Source organism: Heliconius melpomene, chromosome 11, assembly GCF_056956725.1.
Source record: "Heliconius melpomene rosina isolate 202511_hmr_F chromosome 11, ASM5695672v1, whole genome shotgun sequence".
NCBI classification, from domain to species: Eukaryota; Metazoa; Arthropoda; class Insecta; order Lepidoptera; family Nymphalidae; genus Heliconius; species Heliconius melpomene.
Window position 1 is genome coordinate 8,762,740 of NC_140399.1, and position 16,586 is coordinate 8,779,325.

At 32.0% G+C, this 16,586-nt stretch overlaps 2 protein-coding genes across 2 annotated transcripts in view; one reads left to right on the forward strand and one right to left on the reverse strand.

The window, feature by feature from the left end:
- Positions 1 to 12,357, forward strand: part of LOC146534751 (GTPase-activating Rap/Ran-GAP domain-like protein 3) — an 88,632-nt gene extending 76,275 nt beyond the window's left edge. The window contains exons 11-24 of the mRNA XM_085192583.1: positions 557 to 699; positions 2,492 to 2,614; positions 3,201 to 3,360; positions 3,515 to 3,655; positions 4,795 to 5,061; positions 5,265 to 5,374; positions 5,917 to 6,030; positions 6,257 to 6,368; positions 6,624 to 6,713; positions 6,867 to 6,988; positions 7,282 to 7,430; positions 7,672 to 7,808; positions 8,230 to 8,353; positions 8,706 to 12,357. Of these exons, the coding sequence (XP_085048709.1) occupies positions 557 to 699; positions 2,492 to 2,614; positions 3,201 to 3,360; positions 3,515 to 3,655; positions 4,795 to 5,061; positions 5,265 to 5,374; positions 5,917 to 6,030; positions 6,257 to 6,368; positions 6,624 to 6,713; positions 6,867 to 6,988; positions 7,282 to 7,430; positions 7,672 to 7,808; positions 8,230 to 8,353; positions 8,706 to 8,799 (1,886 nt within the window). The 3' untranslated portion in view covers positions 8,800 to 12,357. The remainder of the gene's footprint in view (positions 1 to 556; positions 700 to 2,491; positions 2,615 to 3,200; positions 3,361 to 3,514; positions 3,656 to 4,794; positions 5,062 to 5,264; positions 5,375 to 5,916; positions 6,031 to 6,256; positions 6,369 to 6,623; positions 6,714 to 6,866; positions 6,989 to 7,281; positions 7,431 to 7,671; positions 7,809 to 8,229; positions 8,354 to 8,705) is intronic.
- On the reverse strand, positions 12,347 to 16,125 carry LOC146534752 (uncharacterized). Its single transcript, XM_085192588.1, has 5 exons — positions 14,406 to 16,125; positions 14,010 to 14,070; positions 13,612 to 13,730; positions 13,087 to 13,292; positions 12,347 to 12,798 (listed from the first exon to the last, which is right to left on the reverse strand). The coding sequence occupies exons 1-5, from the start codon at positions 15,917 to 15,919 to the stop codon at positions 12,704 to 12,706; spliced, it is 1,995 nt and encodes a 664-aa protein (XP_085048714.1). The 5' UTR covers positions 15,920 to 16,125; the 3' UTR covers positions 12,347 to 12,703.
- Between the last annotated feature and the right edge of the window lie 461 nt (positions 16,126 to 16,586).

The window sequence follows — 16,586 nt, forward strand, 5'->3', positions numbered from 1 at the left end:
TTCCATTAAAAGTATTTAATTTGTAATTAATTTTAACTTTACACTTAGACTTAGGTTAGGACTTATTCAGTATTCAGAAGGAACGGAGTGCCAAACGTTGCGGTCTCTGCATACCTCTTTCGCCTCGTCCTCTCTTCATCAACCTCTTCATCCATGCCCTTCGGAGGTCCTTCCTCCAGTATCTTTGATTCTGTGTTTTCGAAGGTCAACCGAGATCCTCCCCCTACCGCTTCTGCTCTCTTTTCCTTCGTAAATACTAATTTTACCTTTAAAAATACTTTTATTCCATTCATTATGTTTTGTATGACGATTTTACGTTTTATTCACCCAAATACTAACACGAAATTGAAAAAAAAGTTATTTTTTTTAATTGGAGACGAGCTATTTCTTTTTTTTTTTGGCGTACACGTTGTTACTATGTTTTGCTAATTTTATGTAACGGAAATTATTTTTTTACAAGCATACCTACTTAAACAATTTAGATTCATATTTATTATTTAATAATATAATAATAAATAATATATAATGAACAATAATAATCCTATATACGAATCAGATGTTTTTGCAGTAGTATCAGAGGTGGAAGGAGAAGGTTACAGGTTGAGCGTCTACACGGACGACACAGTTCCTCCATTTGGACCATCCCTACCGTGTCCTCCGATCTTCAATGATCCACAGCTCTTCCGAGAATTTCTTTTAGTAAGTATAAATAGTAAAGCAAAAAATATATTTTAAAAATTTAAGTACTCGTAGAAGAGGCAGCGCTTCTTTAACTGAAACTGCATATAGGGTAAAATATTTCAATCCCAGAGCTAAAAAAATTAATCAAGGTACCTCAACAGTTTGGACGTAGGATTTTTTTTTCATTTCACGATTTTTATCCATACCTGTATTTCGTGTGACGCACACATAAGTGTACTACGTTGCCGCTTTGACATGTAAGTGTGTGCGTGCCTATGTTATACATTACAAATGGCGTTTTACTTTAAAACGATAATTTTATTATTTATTTTGTTTGAAAAAATAACTTTTTCTTTTTTGGGAATTATTTTTTTTCTGAATTATATTAGGCTTTTATAGAGTAGTTAAAACTGTGGTTTCATTTAAAGTGGTGCTGACAATTCCACCCTGTATATTTTAGTGTTATTCCACATGAAATCACTTCACGCTGTATCCCGCACTCTTCTACAGGGTAGAGAGAAAAAACCTAGTGTTAAGACTCTCCGTTCCCCATTTTCTGCCTAATTCTAAAGATTATTATAGCTCACTATTAGTAATCTTTTTGAAATATTTTGCAATAACTTTGAATCTCAATCTAAGTTTGAGATTAAATAATTTAAATTTGAATTAATGAAGATAGCTAGCCCCAAATTAGAATACTTCTACTGATAGACCTTACTTGATAAGTTATTTTAATTTAAAATAAATTATTCTACTTTATTAACCTCCCCTTTGAATAATGTATTAAATATAATTATTTGTGAGACCGTCGCGTCGTGGCACAAATGTGTGACTGAACACGACGGCTGTGGGTTCGATTCCCACTCGGGGAATTAAATATTATTAGTATTATAATGCAATGGCTCAAGAATGCAGAGAACGAAAACATTCGAATAGGTTATAGAGTATCTTAACACTTGGTTCCCTCAGCGTACTCTGCTATGTGCGAAATAGCGTAAAGTTGAAAAATTTTAAAAATAAAATAAAAAAATAATAATCTACAAATTGCTAGGTATTGTATTTTAAAGTTAAGAGGCCGTCGGGCTTACTATAGATGCGAAAATTATAACATAAAAAATTGTAAAATAAAAAATACATTATAACAAAATATAAATGGAGTCAAATATTTTTCCTCCACCCTAACCATTCGTCGTGACCAGTAGGGAATTTCCCGTTAGTAAGTTTATTAACTTCAGCGGACGAGTCTAATATAATTAGCTCATTAGGAGATGGAAGGAATCACTGAACTGTCGAGCTATTCGTTAAGACTATTAAGAAAATCTTGTTGTGATTTAAAACATCTTTTTTTACCTTTTTTTCCAGCTTCACGTATCCCATATAGCAGAGTAGGCAGAGGGAACCTAGTGTTAAGATACTGTTCCCTACATTCCATTGCAATGTAATAAATATTTCAATACATATTTATATACTTGATAATAATAAGTTTATCCTTTGAAAAATTACATTTTACATTATATAGGAATTATTTCAATAGATAAGACATTGCCTATGCCATACAAAAATTGCCATGTAAAAAAAGTATTACACATTAATATTTTTCATTATAAACCCAAATAGTTATTTTCTCTAATAATATTATAATTTTGTAATCTTAATATATTACTATTATCATCAACCATACGGTTGATAGAGAAAATTATGAAATATTTATGTTTGTATGTATATAAGGAAAATTATACGAAAGAACCTCAATACAAAACGAGCACTTAACAATCTAGAATTCTGTAATTTAATAATAAATTGTTTACAGGTCAAACTAATGAATGGTGAGAAAGCTGCTTTCCAAACACCCACCTTCGCTTTAAAACGACAGCGAACTTTAGATACCCTCATACGAGACATATACGCGGAACATTGCTCGGATCATAGAGTGGTAAGTTTTCATTTGACATTTAAAGTTACCAATACAATTTTCAACTCGGGCTTTGTTTTAAATACTAATTAATTTTACTGGCAACTCCAAGTTGTAAGAGTAGCTGGGTAAATAAAGTTATTGTTATGGAGTACGATGTTACTTTATATAATAGGCTTTTAGTTTGCTGTTAGTATATAAATTTTTATAAATTATATTATTTGTTATAAATTTTTATTTCATAATTGATTATAAATATTATTTTACATACGTAAATAAAGCAAAATATATAAATTAGATTAGATAATTAGAGGTCATGGCGCGGTGGTACAACCGTGTGACTTTAAACGCGACAGTTTGTGGGTTCGATTCTCACTCGTGGTAATAAATAAATTAATATTTTAATTTTTTCGTTCTGATGTCGACGGAAAAGCGCGGATTTAAGTTCAGGCACACGGCTACAGAATTCAGCGGAAAGTGGGGAGTAGAGTGTTCTAATACTAGGGTCCATCTTCTTATCCTGCTACATGCGGGATACAGCGTGAAGATGAAAAAAAAAACAAATTATGTTTATGATAGACGTTTGTTAAAATATAAGCTATTTCAGCCGATGCTCTCTCGTCGTGCTCTCTCCGACGTGTGGTCGGGCGGCGCTGGCGCAGGCGGCGCGGGGGCAGCACGCACAGAACGATTTTTGCACGTAGGCCAGGCTTTGAAATTAGATGCTGTGCTGAGGGGGGACGCACCCACGAGCTTAGTATCTACAGGTGAGTTCTGAAGTTATACTTATTTTCGATGTTGGAGGAAAAATGCTGACATTAAATTATGTTATAACCCAATATTTTAGTGTTTTAACAACATCGACAACATTTGTGCATTATAAGATTTTGTTTATTATGTCATTATTTCATTAAATTCAAGGTTCTGGAGGATCACGCCGTGCTCCTTGGGAAGGGAGGCTGTGGCGAGCTGCCCCTCTTCCCGCTACACCTATATGTGCTGAACAACTAGCTGAAGGACGACTCTTACTGTCTACTACTTCAAATACTTACATTTTGGAAGGTCATATTTACTTATCAAAATACATATAATTTCGGGACAACTTCAACATTCTAATATTATTTAAAGCTATACGAATAACGCTTAAGTAAAAGTTTACTTTTACGAATTCTATTTCAATTTAAAACATCTGTTGGTTTCTCATATATTTATAGAATCTTAATAGATTAGACGATAAAATTTCTTTTTAGAACGTGCGATCAAGTGCAGGCCCTTGACATTGACTTTATTGATAACTTAGTAAACCTTTCGAAGATTGATCTTTATACTGAGAGCTCAAATATACTCTTGTTTATTTATAGCAGGAAACAGATGCCCTACAAAGTTTAACGTCCATTTTATATTATTACTAGCGGACGCGCGCAGCTTCGCTTGCGTATTTAAGGGTGAATTCTAATAACCCATGAAACATGTGTTCAATGACATATTTTTAAGAGTCTAAATTTAAAATTTTATAAAAATCGGTGGCGACTTAAAGATTTTTCCATACAAACTTTCAACCCATTATTTGCACTCTTAGAGGGTGAATTCTAGAAAACCATGAAACATATGTTCAATTAAATATTTTTAAGAGTCTAAATATTAAATTTTATAAACATCGGTGGCGATTTAAGAATTTTTCCATTTTCAACCCTTTATTTGTAACCTTATAGGGAGAATTCTAGAAAACGATAAAACACGTGTTCAATTAAATACTTTTAAAAATCTAAATTTCAAATTTTATAAAAATCGGTGCCGATTTAAATTTTTTTCCATACAAACTTTGAACCCCTATTTTACCCCTTTAGGGTTAAAATTTTTCAAAATCCCTTCTTAGTGGATGTCCAGATTATGAAAGTATACATCTGTCCAAATTTCATGTTTCTACCATCAGCGGTTACGGCTGTGCGTGCGTCTTACCTCAGTCAGTGAGGACAAGTCCTTTTATATATATAGATTATTTTATGGAATAATTTTCATGTCCTCGCTCTGCTAACAAGACAAGGCCCGGCGTAGAGTTCCACATTCATAACTGGAAAATTCAGCAGAAACTGGGGAACGGAATATTTTAACACAAGCTTCCCTCTACCGATCCTGCTATACGCAGAATACATCGAAAAACTAGAAAAAAAAATTAAAAAAAAATAATAAATAAATTACAGAAAGCGGCACAACAAAAGTAGTGCTCAGATGGGAAGGCTGTGTCCGTTCAGCGCGTGTTACAGAGCGCGCCGGCCTTTTTCGTGTGGGGCCACGCGTGGTGGCGGGCGGGGGCTCCACCACGGGAGGTGCGGGGGGCGCGGGGGTGTATGCGCTACCCCTGCCTGAATTGGCTGCTGGGGCCTGGGCCATGAGGCCACTGCAAGACTGCAAGCACGCGAGGCTTCCGAGGACCAAGACTGCACATTTCTTTGATATATTAGAACAAGGTAAGGCTTTATATACGAAATAGCCAATTCAATAATATATATTTTTGATAAATAATAATAGTATTCTTTACATTTTAAAGTGTTATTCTTCCAACGTCACTTCTATTGCCCCCACTTCCATGTTTTAGTGGTTAGAGCGCTTGTGTTTTTTCTACTTTATAAAAATCTGTAACATTTTTAATTAATTGTGTTAATATCTGCAGGTGAAAATGGTAAAACTTTACTAGCCATTGCCATCGGTCGAAGAGTTCTCTTGCTATCCGAGGAAGCAAACGCTGACAACGATATGGGATTCGAATATATGCATATCAAAGTAAGTTGTTAAAATACTATAATAATATTGTACTATCATGCACGAGGCTGTCGTGGCTTAGGGGCACAATGGTGTGACTGTCACTTGAAGGTTGTGGGCTTCGACCTTCGATCCCCACTCGAGGGAATGAAATATGTATTTACGTTTATATTCCCATTGAAAAAAATGGAAATAGCTCTGGAGTCGAGGCAAAGAGCAGCGTTGAGTTCTGCTACTCAACACGCAGTACCTCTAGAATTCGGCATAAAGTGGGGAACGGAGTGTCTTAACACAGTACCTTCTGCCTACCTTGCTGTGGGCGGGATAGCTATAGCGAGAAGTTGATCTATTTTTTTAATATTTTCATTTCTTTACTCTGGCACCAAGGCAAAAAAGCCCGGTGTTAAGTTACGCCATTCAACATGTAATGCCTCGACAAATTTGGAGGAAAGTGAGGAACGAAGGGTCTTATCATAAGGTTCCCTCTGCCTACCCTGCTGTGTGCGGGAAACAGCGTGAAGTTGATTTTTTTTACTATCATCACAATAATATTTGCTCCATAGGATATCCAACTGAGTGAATCTCCAATATTAATAAAGTTAATGGACGGCGAGTACGGGATAATGGTTGTCGGCTACAAACACCATTGGGAATTGCTTGAACTCAATACTACGCAGGTACAAATGTACAAGTGATTTCTTTTTACTTTTTATAAAAAAAAATGACGTTTTAATTCTCTATATATATTCTTCTCTCTCTCTGTCTACTCTGTTTAGTAGGATAAAGTCTGAAGCTGTTAAAAATAATAACAATTTTATATTAAAAAGTATTCTTCTTTCCTAAGTATAAAATAGCACTTCATAAACGTTAAATTGTAATTATAATGTTGTTGTGTTTATTTAGAGTATTAAAAGAGCAGAAGGCTCAGACGATAATGGACCACGACGTGGAGCTCTCGTCAACGCACTCCGAATCGGGGACGAACGGGACGGACAAATCATTTTATGTTATAATCGTTAGTAAAGATTTATTTATTTATTACTACTTACAACCTTTATTCAACAAAATACTACAATAATATGGTTTAGAATAATTTTCAATTTGGACAAAGGCCGGCAACGCACCTGTAGCTCCTCTGGTGCTGCACGGGGTCGTGGGCGGCGGTGATCACCATCAGGTGACCGGAACGCTCGTTTGCCTTGTCCTTTTTCCATAAAAAAAATCAATTTAAATATTGTTAAATAAAATATTTTTGTAATATCTATTTCAGACACCTGCCACTTCGAGCGGTTAACGAGTAAAGGCTTAGAAAGTGATAACGAATACGATTTTCACTGGACAACTGTTCCTACTGCTGTAGGTAAGGAAGTTAGCGAAACTACAACTAAATTTAGATAATTTCTTAGTTCCTACTTATGGAACCTCCAGGCATCTAATTTAAACTAAAATAATTAGAAATCGGCGTTGATAATGTAAGTTCCTTATTTTTTTAACCAATTTCAATGATTTTTAGTGTGTGCGTTTCCATACATAATGGCGTTTGCCGAGGATTTGCTGGAAATAAGACTAGTGGCGAACGGGTCGCTCGTGCACGCAGCATGTATTCCAGGACTGAAAATACTTTCTGGGCGACGGGTAAGTACTTATAACACATAAAAAAATGAAAAGTCATAAATGATCATAGACCATGCAGATCTTTTAGTCAAATATAACATTTATACTGTAGGTACCTACTCTAGGCATTGATTATAAAATAATTAAAAATTAATTATTTCAATATATAAATGTTCACTTCAACTCGGAATGCCTAAAAGAAGTGTCTCAATGGGAAACGAAGTGTCTTAATACGATGTTCCCAGGTTGTCTCTGCCCACGCTGCTATGTGCGGGATACTCCGTTAAGCTAAAAAAAATATTAAATATTTCTAGGATATATTCTACGTGGCGTGCGCCCCAGAGTACGTGCCGCTGAGCCGCGAGATGGACCCGTGCCTCGCGCTGCACGACAACTACGAGCTCGTGCGCCAGATGAGCAAGTGCGGGCCGTACTCCATTGATGATGATGATGGGAATGAGAAGTATATAGTTTACATGTATTCTTAAAACAGAATATATAAATAATTTGTAATGTAATGAAAAAACTTATCAAGCAAGATTAAATTGTATATTTTATAACTCGTTTAAAAATGTCAACTTGTCAAAAAATATTCTATATCATATAAGAACTGGTTTAACATTTATTATATCCGGATATATATTTATTATTTATCTTATAAGTTAAAAACTGTAAAATAATACGATTTCAACTAATTATTATAGGACTGACCAAACAAACAATCGCACGCCTGACAATAACTCAGCCTCGAGTCGGAGTAGTTCCATATCATCAGAGCAAGAGAACATCCGCCCGCCGCTGACGCGGATGACGCCTTTATCTCCACCGACTTCTCCACAAGGTAGAAAATACACTAATTTATAAGTTCCCACTTTTATTTCAAAATTAAAATGTTTAGCCCTCTCTGTGCTTCTGTCGCAGGGGCACAAAGTGGGTTGCGACTTAATTCGACTAGTTCTGGGTTCGATCCCCACTCGAAGACATGAAATATTTCCATTTCTTCGCTCTGGTGTTGAAACAAAGCGCGGCGTTAAGTTCTGCCACTCAACACGCAATGTCTCTAAAATTAATCGAAAAGTAGGAACCGGAGGGTCTTAACTATATATTTCCTCTGCCTACCCTTCTGTGTGCGGGATACAGCGTGAAGCTGATTTAATTAAATTTATTGCTTATGATTATAAATTATTTCAAATAAAATATATTTAAATGATACTTGATACATTTTTTTATATATTTTTTTAATATAAATCTATTTATTTTAGTACCTGAAAATAGCGGTCGTTGCGTGCGTATCTATAAGGTGCCGCAGAGCAACCTGAGCGCGGCCGCCTACCAGCGCCAGTCCGTCTCCGCGGATCATGTCGTTACCGATTACTTTTCTGATAGGTAAGAAATTGGTTATTTATAAAAATATTTAAACTATTAATAATATAGGATGAGGCCGTTATGGTGCCGAGGCACAAGGGTGTTTTGGAACGCGTCGGTTGTGGGTTCGATTCCCACAGGAGGGTATGAATTATTATTAATATTTTCATTTCTTCGCTCTAGCAACAATGCAAAAGTCTGAGGTTTAGTTCCGCTACTCGCTCGCTAGCAATGACTCGAAAAATTCGGCTGAAAGTGGGGAAGGGAGTGTCTAAACACTTTTCCTCTGCCTACCCTGCTGTATGCGGGAGACACCGTAAAGCTATATTTTCTTTGTTATTAATACATATTATATACTTTTTTTTAATTACAGACCAAACAGTATTAAGCAAAGACTTGCAGAACTGAGATACGACAGCAAGTCGAACGATGAATCGATAGAGATTGCAAACTACCAGCCGTCGTAAATGATATTATAATAGATCCTATTGTTATAAACTACTATATATTTCCAGGAGATGAATCATATTACAACTTAGCATCCATATCAATTTTTAATGTTTTTTTGAATTATAATATTTTTAATAACAATTACTTCATGTACCGGTAGACCTGAAGAGGGCCTAGTAGTATGTATGGAAAGTTCTTTTTTAAGAATTCATGACTGTAACTTAATTTAATAGTACTTCCTTATAAAAGGACCTTAAAACTAATAAAAACAATCCCTCGAAAAAACAAAAGAAAATTTCCAGTTTTCTACAAAAGAAATTAAATACTTATTTGTTACGGTTGCACAAAATTATTGTTAAAAGTAATATAAGAATTACAAGATGAGACGTAAGTCGTTAGTTAGATATTCAACAAACCAGTAGTTATTCCAAAGATATCTAAGTCTTATTCACATAAGTGAATATAAGAATTAAAATATATCTAAATTTAAGATTAAAAAAAAATGAGTATTATTTAATTTATACTAGAATATAATTAAATGTAGATTATTATAATCCAATAAAACTGTGTAAGTTGACTGATTTTCAAAAAGAATAGAATAGCTTGCGTGATGTGTCCAATATAATACTATGTTAAAATTTCATTTGTAATTTAAATAAATGTAACCAAACTTTGATAAATAATATTAAAATTATGATGATATTGTAAGCTGTTAGTCACACAGTTAATATTATATTAGAATTTCATATGACAATTCAAATATAGCAGATACTAGTACTACCTTATTTATTTTTTATAAAAAAGTTCTTTATCAAAAACATTAAGAATAATAATTTATTGGCGTAATATTACTTTATTTAAATCAAAGTACACAAAAAATTAAACTAAAATAAAGAAAATAATAATTATTACAATAGAAGAGTTATGAATATGAAATTAAAATTAAGATAAAAATTTTAAGATTTAATAGTATATAAAGTCTAATATTCCAAGTAATCGTCAACAGATAGTATATGTATATATTTTATAAGCGAAATCATAATAAGCATATAGCGGCGATTACAATATAATACTTGTTGTTGCATTTGAAGTTAGATTCTTTGAGGACTCCTAAAACTGTGGGTTTGATTCCAACTCGAAGCAATGATCTCTGGTAACGAGACAAATTGCGACGTTAAATTCCGCCACTCAATACAAGAATTTACAGCCTACAGAATTCGTCGGAAGGTTGGGAACGGAATTGTCTTAATGGTAACTAAGTGTTTTAACACTATGTTTTACCCCAGGTTCCCATATTTCCTCTACCTTCTGTGCTATGTGTGGATTACAGCGTCAAGTTAAAAAAAATAGTGGACTAAAGTACTTAGTGTGATGTAATCGTCGCTAACGTTTTTATATCATTAATAATAAAATATTTTGTCTAAAGACCGTTAAAACTATGTTAAATATTAAAAATATTGAACCAATTTATTATTTAGAGTACAAACGTATGACCTGATAAATTATTTTTGTATAATACAAATAAAGAAATATTTTTATTGCTGTACCTCAATTTAAAGAGAATACATTATAAATGTTCAAAAATTTTATTTTTATAGAGTTAAAAGTACAACTCGTGTGTAATGGCAGTTAAAAGATAACCAACGTGAGCCATGTAATATCCATTGTGATATTTGTTTATATTTTTATGTGAAGCAATCTATAGTATATAATTAAATATTTTTTTTAATAATTTAGATACGAATATGCTCGAAAAAACTAGATTCTATTGAATCATTACTTGGAAAATATAGATATAACGATTTAAAGTAAAATAAACGTTTTTAACCGAATGATAAATTAAGTTAGGCGTGATTATTAAAGTTACTATAACATATTTCTTACTTATATTATGTAAAAGCATAAATTGTATGAACTTAAGGTATTATGTATTATAGTAAGACCATTTTAAATTGGCAGTTGAGATGAAAAATAGTTAACGGAAAACACTACTCCAACAAACAATTATTCGTCATTAATGTTTTTTGAGTATCATACTACAAAGTAAAGGTGGACAGAACCTAACTTTGCATGATAAATAAAATTACACATTAAATATTGATAGTTTAAAAAAATATTTTCTTATATTTATGTTTTAATCTTATGAGACCGTCGTGACGCAGCGGGTACAAAGGTCTGACTGCAACGCGACAGTTATGCGTTTGATTCCTACTTGGGGGAATGAATAAATCGCTCTAGCGCCAAGGCAAAAGCTCGGCGTGGAATTCCATCGCTCAAGATGTAATGCCTCAAAAAAATCGCCAGGTGAGGAAAGGAGTGTCTTAACACTGGGTTCTCTCTGCCTATCCTGCTACAAGCGGAATACATTATGAAGATATAATAATGGTTCTCATCTTCTTTTAACTCTGATAATCTTAACTGCCAGTTTAAAAACGTAAATGATACAAACAGTACATATGTTTTAAGGTAAACTAGTCAAAGTGGACGAACATGCAAGACATAAAGTGATGTAATATAGATTACTTAAGACTTAATGATGAAATCATTACTGGATTGTTTATAATTAAAGTGCCATCCAAATATTTGTTTATTATTTTTAGAATTAAATAAAAAGAAAACTTTGCGATGCAAGAGAATTGAAATATTATTTAAGTGATAGAAAAAAAAACATTGTAAATATTGTTTAGTACATAATTATGTAATTTTAAAACCAGTTTAAACTTCTTTGTATACTTAATTTACGTGTAGAGAGAGTATTAGAAATGGTCAGTGTTTTTAGGAATTATTAGAAAATACTTTAATGGATGAACCAAACTGATAGCTACTAAGAAATAAATGTTTACAAAAAAATATTTTAAATGATATCGTTAATATATTATAATAATACTAAGTATAAAAATATTGTAAGCATCTGCTGTCTCTGGTTAAAAGTAACTTTCGTGTTAGTAAATTATTAAAATTATTAAAAGTAAATAATGGCCATTATAGTAACAGGAGATCGATTAAGTTACACTTTCCTACATTTATTATATTGCATTTATGATTAATGTTAATATATGCCTTTTTTTTAAATATGAAATTGCCACAACATGCCTTAGAGCCTCAACATGTGTTAAAATTAAATTTAAAATGATTCAATATTACTGGTGGGATTCGAACCCACCATCCCGTTTACAATCTCACACTTGTAGCCCTGCGCCACGACGGCCTCGATAACAATTTTCTTTACAAATTAAAAACTATATAATTCAGATGTTTTATTTTTAAAGTAGTAACAAAATAAGTTAATATTTTTTTTGATACAATTGATTAGATTCAGTGTTATGAATTTGTTTTATTTGAAATCTTAATACTATTAATATATATATGTATAAATATGTATCCATCTTACATTAAGTTTTAGATATCTTTCGATAATATAGTACCATATATTCGTTAACATAATATAACTGTAAATAATTTATAATAAAATGTTTTGGATTCAACTATTCCAAAAATGGTGTGTACCAGAAATTTAGAAGGTTTAATCTGTTATTTCCTGTAAAGTTTAAATAAATGTCTGTTCAATAAACAAATGTCTTTTATTTAAAAATAATTAACAAATACATGTAATTATTAAGTCATAAAAATACAAATAAGGCTCCTACTCAATAAATTAAAAAATATATTAAGAAGTACTACGATAAATTAGTTATCCAAACGTAAGCACTACATACAAATTCTTTATGATATTTCAATAACCATCTTAATGCATACAATATCTCATATAAATAACAATTAAGTTCTACAAAATTATTAAATGTGTACCTACAAATACATATACTCGTATATAATATACAATTTTTCAATATATCTAAAACAAATAAAAACTAATAAGTGTATTAAAAAACAAAACATATACAGTTAAAACAGAAAATACTGTCATAATAATTTAGGTTGTTGCTTCAATGCTGTTATATCTAAAAATCTAGGAATTTCCGTTTGAGGTAATGATGGTTTTGGAGTAAGGTTTGTACCTAAAAAAAGAAAATTTTAATTATTACATACTTATACAACAAGATATTACATGCAATTTGAAAGTGCACATACACAAGCACTTTAAAATTGTTAAAAATAACTAAATAATAAGACTTAGAGATCCTAATGTAAAGCAAAGCGCGACGTTGAGTTCGTCACCCAACACGCAATGCCTCCAGAGTTCAGCGAAAAATAGAAAATGAAGTGTCTTAACACTAGGTAACCTCTGCCTACCTTGGACTAACACTGCATGTGCGTTACAGCATGAAGCATTAATTATTAATTACCTTGGTGCATAATCTTGTGTTTCTCCATATAATTTCTTGTAGCCAAAGACATGTCTACAGGTTTTGGTGATGGAGTGTTAGACATAAATGCATCTTTCTTAAGATATTTTGCTGCAAGTTGATTCATTTTTAGACTAGTGTCAGTTAGAGGAGGGACTGGTGCCTGCATTCTCGGATTGTTTAACGGATCATCTCCAAATGTTACCCTTTAATAATAAAAAAAATAATAAAATATAATTTATTTTTTAGGTCTAATATTGGAACATATATACACAAGCTATGGTAAAAAATATGTAGTTGTCATGGTAACAGAAAATATTAGACAAAGTAAACCATATAATATACAAGAAATTTTTCAATCAAAAATATTAATTTTAAAAGCAATATATTGTTTATTCATTAAATGAACAAATCAATTTTTTTTTACTATAAATTATCATGACAATACAAAATTAGTTAAAAACAAAATTAGGCCCAGTGAAAAGAGTAATCACATTAATTTTGTAAATTAAATAAAAATATTACCTTTTAGCCACACTAACATTAGTTTTATCAATTTGTATACATTTTTGTCGAGCTTTTCTATATAACGCACTGGCTGAAGACGGCATGTCAGATTCTTGTAGTATGCCATTTACATGAGTCTGAAGATATGAAAGACAATTAATAAAATACAGATTCTTTTTATCTGCAGAGGGGATTCCCAGAGGCAGACCTCGCAAGTTAAGTGGTAGAACCACAATCCCACTCTTTCAATTGTGACCAGAGTGTGGAAAAGAAAATAATTTATCCCCCAATTGGGATTTAAATCCACAACCTTTGCTTTTACAATTAGATACTGCTTATGCACCACATTGTCCTCTCATTAAATATATGTATATCCAATAATATGTTAATGGAAAAAAATAAAGTAGTAATCTTACCATTACTTTATTATAATAAGTCCATCCAACATTAGATTGGTCATCACTACTGGCATCAGAACTAAAAAAAATAGTATTTATAAACTTTAATATATTTTTTTATTTATCTGAATATGGCATTAGTATATTTTATAATGTAATTGTGGCATAAAAAAATACAATATGAATTATACTATATACTTTAGATTATAACATTGAAAATAAATTTAAATATGTTTTGTTTTGCTTCACACTGTACTGTGCATATAACAAAGTAAGCAGAGGGAGAGAGTAAAATATTAATGCATTTTTGTAATTAAAATATTTAACATTTTTTATGGTTTCAATATTGAATTATTTTTATTATTTACAATAATTAATATAATACTATACAAGCATACATATGTTAATACTTACTCACTATAATCCCTTACATCCAAATACAAGCTTTGTTCTGGTGACATAAGTGGTGTTATAGCATTGTCAACTTGTACATTATATAAGCTCATTTCGTTAAGTGTTTTGTCTTCTAGAAAATTATCAGTGTTCCTCATGAGATCTACACATTCATCAATATTATTTTCAGATACTGTTTGTTCCTTAGGCACAGGAGTTAAACCATCAAGAAAATTTAAGGTTCCTGGGTGGGATTTTGCTACAACCTCTTTAATGCTTATTTGGGACCGATTACATTGAATTTGTGCCTCATTGTGTTGGACTATTTCTTTATTTATGATAGTAGAGGTCCGGATCATTTCGAAACTTGTCATTACTCCTATAGATATTTTTTGTTCTGTGCCAACAGACTCAACTTCTATATGCTCTGTCACATAATTTTTAATAGGTGGGATAGCAGTTGGTGTGTCTTGCTTTTTGCTTGTAGTAATAAAATCATCAACTTTTTTTTGCAATAGTTGTAATTGTTCATTTTGTAATTTTATTATTTTGAATAAATCACCAACCGTTGGTTCTCTTTTTTGTTTAGATATGTTATTTTGTAATTCCACATCTAGACATTCTGCCTTTTGAGCCTGTTCATATTTTTCAATAGCCCATGTTTTTTTATCAACAATATTTTTTTCAACTTTTTCCGATAGGGGAGCACGACACAGAGGTTGATTGTTCATTGTGTGATAATTACAAGGCCAGCATAAATTATGATTAGACTTAGGTACACAGGGGCAAGTGTTAAAATTACTTTGACATGTAGATAAAACTCCTTTATTTTCATGCACTTGCTTGAAACATGGTTTGGGCTGAGAAACATGAATACAGTGATGACATCTGCACATTTTGTCATTGTTACTGGAGGCATCAAAATTAATCTTAGCAGATTCATAAGAACTTCCTAAGTCCATTATTTCCTTTTTCTTGACCAGGGGATTATTCTCTTTATTTATATGTACAGATTTCATTTTCATTTTCAAATCTTCCAAACCTTTTAAACTCTCCTTTTTAAGAAAAAAATCATCATTTGATCCTAAGCAATTGGCTGGTTTCGGTGCTACTATATTTTCTATAGGTTTCAATATTTGTTTAAAACCATTCTGTCTAAGTGATTGACCTTTGCAAGATTGTAAATAAACATTACCATCTGCATATGCTGTTAAGTTTTGTTTCCTTAATGGAGTGTTAGTATTTGCACAGTCAAGTGTGCTAAGCTCCAACTCATTAGACGGTGACCATTTATTGTCGTTTGATATACTTGATAAATGTGTTTTACTTACCCTAGGACATGGTGATGAGTTACTACATTCATAAATTTGAACAGGATCATTTGTATATGGCACTGATTTATAATGAAAAATGTCTATATTTGGTGTCAAGTTAGCTTGTCTCTCGATAAGCGGACGAGGAGAGTGGCATTCCAAATCTTCCATTCTTTTAATTTTAAAAGTTTTGATGGGAGACTCAAATCGTACTTTCTTCATTAAGTTTATAGTAGTCTTATTCTTCTCTTATCTATTATAGAACATTACAAAAATGATGTAGGAACAGATTTTGAAGCACAAAAACTATAATATAGCTTATTATCCGCAATTGCTTAGCCAAATTGAGGAAATGTTTTTAACGTTTAAAATTTCAAAATTCAAATTCAACAAACAATATTCATGTAATATTGTAAAGTACAGATTACTAATACTACAGATAAGTTATATAGAATTTAACAAGTAAGGTACAAAAGTAGTACGGTACGGTACATCTATAAGATAAGCTATTATATAGCAATATACAAAAGTAGCCACTTAGCGAGTATAATAATGATTCACACTTAAAGAAAAAGTTACATTTCACGTAACTTTTTACTTCCCGTCGTTTCGAACAAATTCAAAATATTCTTTATTGAAATAGATTTTTGTGTGTACTTTTAAATCGTCGAATAAACATAAATCTACAATCGGTTCGAAAACCATTTCTACAGACATGAGCTGACAAGAAACTCAACAGTTGCTCTTGTATCTTCTCCTTGATCGCTGCCCCGGCAGCCACCGCATGCCCACATACGCAAAATACTTCCATCTAACGAACATCATTATCGAATATCGATCTTTACCTTCACATTATCAGTGTTGAAAAACTGATTCACTTTTAGGTTTA

What these genes read in the sequence shown, in the direction of transcription:
- LOC146534752 (XM_085192588.1), bottom strand. Translation starts at nt 15,919, where the DNA reads ATGAAGAAAGTACGATTTGAGTCTCCCATCAAAACTTTTAAAATTAAA. An exon ending in CTTATTATAATAAAGTAATG is followed by an intron (nt 13,731 to 14,009) that starts GTAAGATTACTA and finishes TCATATCTTCAG; the next exon opens with ACTCATGTAAATGGCATACT. An exon ending in ACACAAGATTATGCACCAAG is followed by an intron (nt 12,799 to 13,086) that starts GTAATTAATAAT and finishes TTCTTTTTTTAG; the next exon opens with GTACAAACCTTACTCCAAAA.